The sequence below is a fragment of the Oncorhynchus clarkii genome, chromosome 5, assembly GCF_045791955.1.
Source record: "Oncorhynchus clarkii lewisi isolate Uvic-CL-2024 chromosome 5, UVic_Ocla_1.0, whole genome shotgun sequence".
Classification (NCBI taxonomy): Eukaryota; Metazoa; Chordata; class Actinopteri; order Salmoniformes; family Salmonidae; genus Oncorhynchus; species Oncorhynchus clarkii.
Window position 1 is genome coordinate 57,055,808 of NC_092151.1, and position 9,322 is coordinate 57,065,129.

At 40.8% G+C, this 9,322-nt stretch overlaps 1 protein-coding gene across 1 annotated transcript in view; it reads right to left on the reverse strand.

Annotated features, from left to right (window-relative positions):
- LOC139409056 (WD repeat domain 18) overlaps positions 1 to 9,271 on the reverse strand; it is a 79,222-nt gene extending 69,951 nt beyond the window's left edge. Inside the window, exons 1-3 of the mRNA XM_071153720.1 lie at positions 9,027 to 9,271; positions 7,797 to 7,907; positions 5,251 to 5,384 (exon numbers count right to left, since the gene is read on the reverse strand). Coding sequence (XP_071009821.1) covers positions 5,251 to 5,384; positions 7,797 to 7,907; positions 9,027 to 9,236 — 455 coding nt within the window. The 5' untranslated portion in view covers positions 9,237 to 9,271. The remainder of the gene's footprint in view (positions 1 to 5,250; positions 5,385 to 7,796; positions 7,908 to 9,026) is intronic.
- Between the last annotated feature and the right edge of the window lie 51 nt (positions 9,272 to 9,322).

Genomic DNA, 9,322 nt, shown 5'->3' on the forward strand with positions numbered 1-9,322 from the left:
GTGTAGGTTGGGAAAAGTATGTGAACCCCTAGGCTAATGACTTCTCCAAAAGCTAATTGGAGTCCAATCAATGAGACAAGATTGGAGATGTTGGTTAGAGCTGCCCTGCCCTATAAAAATAAAAAAAAACTCACAATTTGAGTTTGCTATTCACAAGAAGCATTGCCTGATATGAACAATGCTTCAAACAAATGAGATCTCAGAAGACCTAAGACTAAGAATTGTTGACTTGCATAAAGCTAGAAAGGGTTACAAAAGTATCTCTAAAAGCCTTGATGTTCATCAGTCCAGGGTAAGAAAAATGGTCTATAAATGGAGAAAATTCAGCACGGTTGCTACTCTCCCTAGGAGTCACCGTCCTGCAAAGGTGACTGCAATAGCACAGCGAAGAATGTCCAATGAGGTTAAGAAGAATCCTAGAGTGTCAGCTAAAGACATCTCTGGAACATGCTAACATCTTTGTTAACGAGTCTACAATACGTAACACACTAAACAAGAATGGTGTTCATGAGAGGACGCCACAGAAGAAGACATTGCTGTCCAAAGAAAATATTGCTGCGCGTCTGAAGATCGCAAAAGAGCACCTGGATGTTCCACAGCGCTACTGGAAAAATATTCTGTGGACAGTTATGGTGGAGGGAGCATCATGGTTTGGGCTAGATGGTTCCGACCTAGAATATGTGGACATCTATAAGTACCTAAGTGTCTGGCTAGACTGTAAACTCTCCTTTCAGACTCATATCAAACATCTCCAATCTAAAATCAAATCTAAAGTCGGCTTTCTATTCCGCAACAAAGCCTCCTTCACTCACGCCGCCAAACTTACCCTAGTAAAACTGACTATCCTACCGATCCTCGACTTCGGCGATGTCATCTACAAAATAGCTTCCAATACTCTACTCAGAAAACTGGATGCAGTTTATCACAGTGCCATCCGTTTTGTTACTAAAGCACCTTACATAAACCACCACTGCGACCTGTATGCTTTAGTCGGCTGGCCCTCGCTACATATTCGTCGACAGACCCACTGGCTCCAGGTCATCTACAAGTCCATGCTAGGTAAAGTTCCGCCTTATCTCAGTTCACTGGTCACGATGGCAACACCCACCCGTAGCACGCGCTCCAGCAGGTGTATCTCACTGATCATCCCTAAAGCCAACACCTCATTCGGCCGCCTTTCCTTCCAGTTCTCTGCTGCCTGTGACTGGAACGAATTGCAAAAATCACTGAAGTTGGAGACTTATCTCCCTCACCAACTTTAAACATCTACTATCTGAGCAGCTAACCGATCGCTGCAGCTGTACATAGTCCATCGGTAAATAGCCCACCCAATTTACCTACCTCATCCCCATACTGTTTTTATTTATTTACTTTTATGCTCTTTTGCACACCAGTATTTCTACCTGCACATGACCATCTGATCATTTATCACTCGTGTTAATCTGAAAATGTTTAATTATTCGCCTACCACCTCATGCCTTTTGCACACAATGTATATAGACTATTTTTCTACTGTGTTATTGACTTGTTTATTGTTTACTCCATGTGTAACTCTGTGTTGTTGTCTGTTCACACTGCTATGCTTTATCTTGGCCAAGTCGCAGTTGTAAATACCTGGTTAAATAAAGGTGAAATAAAAAAATTTAAAAATTAAAATGGTTTGGGCTGTTTTGCTGCCTCAGGGCCTGGACCGCTTGCTATCAACGACGGAAAATTATTTCCAGTTTATCAATACATTTTGCAGGGTTGAAGCTCAGGTGCAGGACAACGACAAATGGCTTCAGAGGAAAATACGCCTCCCTGACCTCAACCCGATTAAGATGCTGTGGCATGACCTCAAGAGAGGGGTTCACACCATCCCAGGAATATTGCTGAACTGAAACATGTTTGCAAGGAGGAATGGTCAAAGATTCCTCCTGACCGTTGTGCAGGTCTAATCCGCAACTACAGAAAACGTTAGAGGTTATTGCTGCCAAAGGAGGGTCAACCAGTTATTAATTCCAAGGGTTCGCATACTTTTTCCACCGTGCACTGTGAATGTTTACACGGTGTGTTCAATAAATATATCAAAAACTAATAACACAATTATAAGTTAAGTGTTTTAAGTGTCTATTGTTGTGACTTAGATGAAGATCAGATCAAATTATGACCAATTACAGAAATCCGGGTTATTCCAAAAGGGTTCACAAACGTTCTTGCCACTGTAGATGTGCATCAGCTGCCAAACACTTAAAGACGGGTGGAGTCTTCCTGGGGAGATGTTTTTTGTTGTTGTTGAACAACTGTGAGAAGGTAACTTCTGGTGACTTTTTTAAAGGACATTCTACTCCAAAATGCATGAATTTTATTATGTTCTCTTCCTTTAAAACTCATCTGAAAATCAAGGACAGTTGAATTTTATTTCTTGGTCTCATTGACATATTAGGCCAATTCTATATTAACCCCTAAAATGATTTAGCTAGCATATCTTAGTTAAGAAATATTACATACTACTGCACATCTATTATTAGGGTTGTCTACACTTAGAGGATTACAAAGCTAGCTAATTAGTTACCTTGGACAATCTGATGAGAATCTGAGTAAATTGTGTAACTTGTTATCTCTCGGATCATAAAAGCACTTCTCGGCAGAATTAAAAATACGTTTTTTATTCATCAGCTGCCAGAAATCCCCTCTTACCTCTGCCATCAAGTAGCCATGGTTCCCCCCAGCAGCGGGATGGTTTTTCAATACCATCAATAATCGATTTCTTTAAAGTTTTTTAAATAAATGTGAATATTTGAAACTACTTTAAGTAAATACCTGCAGTCAACTTGTACAATACGTTAGGAGATGAACATTTTACATTTAGCAGACACTCTTATCCAGAGCGACTTACAGTAAGTAGTGAGTGCATACATCTTCGTACTTTTCATTCATTGCGTTCTTCATTTCACCGGTCACATTAGGAATATTACGGTCACATTAGGAATATTACGGTAGTCCCCAGCCACGTCATGTGGTGTTTGTTTACAGGCACACAACGATGAGAGACAGGAACCATGCGAGTCACTCACTGTTGTGCAGCATGCGCCAGGTGATCTAATTACCGTACGGAATTCACAACTAAATGTTTGCCAGCTAGATATCTTATAACTAACTACTAAGTTAACTGTCTAAAATGTGCTGAATAATCTACAGTTGTGCATCCGGTTTGCTAATTTAGTAGCTAGTTAGCTATCTGGCTAAGTGGTTAGCTTCTTCCAAAATCAAGTATCTGCTTGCGAACAGCAGAGAATCACCTCCTGGATCAAGAGCCTCACTGGCTGATATTTGTTTTGTGGGTGCAGCAAGCTGTGGAGCATTCTTTTTAGTTACTTGTATACAGTGGGGCAAAAAAGTATTTAGTCAGCCACCAATTGTGCAAGTTCTCCCACTTAAAAAGATGAGGCCTGTAATTTATCATGGGTACACTTCAACTATGACAGACAAAATGAGAAAAAAAAATCCAGAAAATCACATTGTAGGATTTTTTATGAATTTATTTGCAAATTATGGTGGAAAATAAGTATTTGGTCACCTACAAACAAGCAAGATTTCTGGCTCTCACAGACCTGTAACTTCTTCTTTAAGAGGCTCCTCTGTCCTCCACTCGTTACCTGTATTAATGGCACCTGTTTGAACTTGTTATCAGTATAAAAGACACCTGTCCACAACCTCAAACAGTCACACTCCAAACTCCACTATGGCCAAGACCAAAGAGCCGTCAAAGGACACCAGAAACAAAATTGTAGAACTGCACCAGGCTGGGAAGACTGAATCTGCAATAGGTAAGCAGCTTGGTTTGAAGAAATCAACTGTGGGAGCAATTATTAGGAAATGGAAGACATACAAGACCACTGATAATATCCCTCGATTTGGGGCTCCACGCAAGATCTCACCCTGTGGGGTCAAAATGATCACAAGAACGGTGAGCAAAAATCCCAGAACCACACGGGGGGACCTAGTGAATGACCTGCAGAGAGCTGGGACCAAAGTAACAAAGCCTACCATCAGTAACACACTACGCCGCCAGGGACTCAAATCCTGCAGTGCCAGACATGTCCCCATGCTTAAACCAGTACATGTCCAGGCCCATCTGAAGTTTGCTAGAGAGCATTTGGATGATCCAGAAGAAGATTGGGAGAATGTCAAATGGTCAGATGAAACCAAAATATAACTTTTTGGTAAAAACTCAACTCGTCGTGTTTGGAGGACAAAGAATGCTGAGTTGCATGCAAAGAACACCATACCTACTGTGAAGCATGGGGGTGGAAACATCATGCTTTGGGGCTGTTTTTCTGCAAAGGGACCAGGACGACTGATCCGTGTAAAGGAAAGAATGAATGGGGCCATGTATCGTGAGATTTTGAGTGAAAACCTCCTTCCATCAGCAAGGGCATTGAAGATGAAACGTGGCTGGGTCTTTCAGCATGACAATGATCCCAAACACACCGCCCGGGCAACGAAGGAGTGGCTTTGTAAGAAGCATTTCAAGGTCCTGGAGTGGCCTAGCCAGTCTCCAGATCTCAACCCCATAGAAAATCTTTGGAGGGAGTTGAAAGTCTGTGTTGCCCAGCAACAGCCCCAAAACATCACTGCTCTAGAGGAGATCTGCATGGAGGATTGGGCCAAAATACCAGCAACAGTGTGTGAAAACCTTGTGAAGACTTACAGAAAACGTTTGACCTCTGTCATTGCCAACAAAGGGTATATAACAAAGTATTGAGAAACTTTGGTTATTGACCAAATACTTATTTTCCACCATAATTTGCAAATAAATTCATTAAAAAGCCTACAATGTGATTTTCTAGATTTTTCCCCCCTCATTTTGTCTGTGTACCTATGATGAAAATTACAGGCCTCTCATCTTTTTAAGTGGGAGAACTTGCACAATTGGTGGCTGACTAAATACTTTTTTGCCCCTTTTTTGCCCCTGTAGTTTAGGTCAGAAATGACAAAATGTGTTAGCATTTAGTTAGCATTGTCTATGAGATTTTACATGTACTTGTTAGCATTGCTAACCTTAGGATTAATCAGAGTATCAGTGGGGTTTCAAACAGCACCCCTTATGTTCAGAGCGGGTATTAATGAATATCCAGGTATGGCACAAGTTCAGTATGAAGGTATGACAATCTGGATACCGTCCAAGCCTACTCAACAGCGTTTGGAGAAAATGGTTTAAACAGTGTCGGCGTAATTAACACACTCCAGTGTAAGAGCTGTTTGTACCTGGCTAGACTCCAGACCAGTGCCAGGTTGTCTTTGCCTCCTGAGATGAAATGGCTGCTGTCGTCACTGAAGCGTAGGCAGGTCAGGTCTTGGTAATGGCGGCTCAAGATGGCCAGCAAATTCCCAGAGGAAACCTAGAATGACAATTTCATTAACATCAAATGCCACTTAGCCGAGAGAGAAGTTAGATGTTCATACAGTGATAAAATTATTTCACTGACCAATGGAGTATATCGCCTTATGAGAGTCATGCTGTTACAATCAAATTATAGATAATGAGAAACCACACTTTACTTTTGGAAAGCTGAAAAAAACCTACTAAGCTATAACTTGTGTTTATTGATCCGTCAAACACAGATGTTGAGGAAATCAAACAGCAAATTAAGGATTTACAGTCACTAAATGTGATTAAAATTACATTTCATGAGAGTAATCTTCTCACATCTCATAAAAAAAAACAGTCTATGGTGAGGACAAAGTAGTTTGAAACTGGTGAGACAAAGGTGACCTTGCTGATACTAACAGCAGCTCCTTAGGGCAAACGTTAGGCCTAGCTGAAGCTTCCTCACAACTTCAGTACAGGACCGATAATGTTATCCTCAAAGTAGTACAAAGGCATTGAGGAGAAGAGTACACATGTCAGCCATAGCGTAGTCATTCCATACACATTACACAACTTAAAGTCAAATGTGAATTTGAATAACTATGACATCCCTTTTGCTGATGTTTTATATGCGACTCATTTCAGGAAACTAGGCATATGTCACGACATTACTTCACAGGAGGCATTTGAAAGTCAACAATTTTTTATAAAAATTTATTTTTGGGGCAGAAATGCCTTCTGGAACATGTGAACTTTCATGTGCCTTAATAACAAACTTGTATTCCATCCGTAAATACAAGTAAAATTGTTAAATTACGAGCCTAGTTGGTTTAGCCACGGAAAAAGAGGGAACCTTCCCACTAGCCATTATTGGCTGAAATAATGGATGGGCTGGACATGCGGGGAGATAAGTTTGGATTGGTCTGCCATGTAGCATGCTTCTGTTTATAACGTGAACTTCTCAGTGTGTGTTGATAGTCCTTTCTACCACGCCGTTTTTGAAATATATAACAACCACCGAGAACTACAAAAGTTTGGCAAATTTTCTCAGCATTGATACCCTGAATTTAGCAGGCGCTATTGACAGATCAGTTGGAAAAAGTGATTTTCTACTTTCTGCACACACCACGGTCAGTGTGAACCAGAGTGACTTGACAAAACACTGGCCAAACAAGATGTAGCTACACTCAAAACGGAATTAAACAGTTCAGTCTGCCGTGAAGCATTCATCCATTTATACGGGTAAGAGTCTAGCTACATTTTCAGATATATACGTTTTTTCAGAAAGTATTTTTCTTTGCAGTTTAAAGCGGACTGTTCGCTAGCTAGCGAACATTAGCTTGCTGGCTCGCTAGCTAACGTTACGTGTATGATCTGTGTAGTAATATTATTCAAATCAGAACCCATTTGCATTCTTAGTTATAGCCTAATGTTAGCAAGCAAACATTGAACCTGGTTGGTTAGCTTTAGCTACCTGCAGATTCACACTACAGCTATGATGTTTGTATTGGTTGGTAGTAGTAGGAGTTGGGATTATGCTGGTTCATTGTTTAGCTAGCTAGCTACTAGTACATGTCTAAACAAAAGAAAAGAGACTGCATGTCTAAAAACACTTCACCAGATGATTACATGACCCATCAAGTTAGCCAAGTGTGTCTTGGGATGATTATGGACATCTATAGTATTTCATGAACATGTGTACATGTCTAGACAATAGTGACCCATCCATTAACGAAATGTGGCTGGGGGGGGGGGGGGGTTATAGCATTTCCTTCACATGATCCATCAATTTAGACAAGCGTGTCAGGTAAGCGCCATCTAATAATTATAAAATATTTGTATCTGGACACTATCCATTTTTGATATTGCTACTATGCAAGTTACCATTTCACTGTACTGTGTACACCTTCTGTATCCTGTGAATGTGACAACTCAACTTTTTATTTTATATAGTGTGTGTTTACCAGAGACGGTAACGTGAAGAATATGACCTGCACCAAAGTCAGATTAGGATATAGGCCAAGGACTAGACCAAGTGTATTTTTACTTGCTGTTTTTCCTTATTGTAGGCTACTACTGTCACCACTTTTAATCTTGAAATCTTTGGCTGTTTAGTAATCACTCTGTTTAGCAAATTACCTCATGTGAATCCTTAAAGAGATGGGTGGGGCTGAGGCTTAAGAGGGTGTGAATGATGCTGAATGGGTGTAGACAACAAAGAGCTCTCCAGTAGGAGTACCAAAATATTCATGGTCCATTTTCTCAAAAGTGGAGTTACAAGTTTATCAACTTTAAAGCAGAATTACTTCAATTGTTATTCAACTGCAGTGTATGATATACCACTTTCTAGCTTAGTCTCTACTTTTATCCAATGTAAAAAACACAATTTCAAATGTTGCTACATAAGACCGGATCGAGGCGGCCGGTCACATATCTGTCTCACCTCCCATAAGTAGATGGCATCAGCAATGCCTGCCACCAAGTACAGGCCATTGGGGGATGCAGTCAAGCATGTCACAATCCCAGGGCACACAATTTTCTGCTGCAGCTGATCCTGAAATAAAAAAAGATGTACATGTTTGATGCGTGTCAGCCTATATCGGAATGGGATATGTAGTTCCATTACCTTTGTAGCCAATGCCGGTATTTGCATCTAATTCTATAGATATTCATTAATTCAGGCAACCTTTGAGACTACTGCCACAAAAACATGTTTGCTTCATTCTACAGATAAAACGAATGTCAGCATTTTAATATGACCCCCACATCTTGTTCACCCACTGGAACAATATAGTTCACATAAAAATTAATGTACACATAATTCCACACCATAAATGTACAGGTGTCTGCCAAAATAAAGGAAACAACTTAAATTGGGTCTTATATTCACCACAACAGTTTCAAATGCTGTCTCAGGTGCTACTACAGAATCTCCCATAAGTGTTCAGTTGGGTTGAGACCTGGTGATTGACACACATACAGCCTTTAAACCCCCCTTCTTTGAGACCCCTCTTTCAAAGTCACATATCTTATTCTAGCCATGGTAGACAAAATAATGGGCAGCTATGCATGTTTTTTTCATGACCCTAAGAATGATGAGATGTTAATTGCTTAATTAACCCAGGAGCAAGACCTGTGTTGAAGTACCAGTTTTCAATATACTTTGTAGCCCTCATTTACTCAAGTGTTTCCTTTATTTTGACAGTCAACTGTATTGTCATTATAGTACTATGGTGTGTACCATCACTGCCCCAATATTCTTCAAGCCCAAAAACTGTTGATTAGATGAATGAGGTGTGTTAGTGCTGGACTAGAACAAAGCCAAAGGCCTGTATACCTTGTGATTCAGGACTAGAATTGAACACCACAACTGGTCATCTCTATCACTGATTAAGTGACACTCCATGTGTCCTTCGTTTAAAAAATCGTGCATTCATCCCATGTGTAACAGTTAGGCCCATCTTCTATCCGTATCTAGCCAACGACAGAAAACACGTTTCACAATGAATAACCTTAGCCACCTTGCTAAACTAACCGGACAGACATACGAACAAACAAACTAGCCATATGTAACGTTAGCTAGCTATGTCCAGAGACCTTTCAGAGCATTATCTCCAGAGAGCTATGAACAGCGCTCGCGCCCCTAGCAAGCTAACCAACGTTACCTAGCTACCTTTCTCTGGATTTCCCACACGTTGATGAAGTTTTTCCCGAGTTGGGCTCCGAGGATGTACTCTCCATTCAAAACTGTGAGTGACCTCGAAGAAGTATTGCCACCTCGATAGGCCAAGAGATTTGTGCCCGAATGGAGTTCCAAAACGGCACAGTTCCATAGCTGTCCAGCCGAATCGGCACTCAGAACTATTTCCATAGGCGCGGACATCTTGGAACAGCACGCGTGTTGTTTTGGAAGTAAAGGAACTCAACGCAAGCGCATATACGTCATTTCCTGATTGACGGTATGGACTC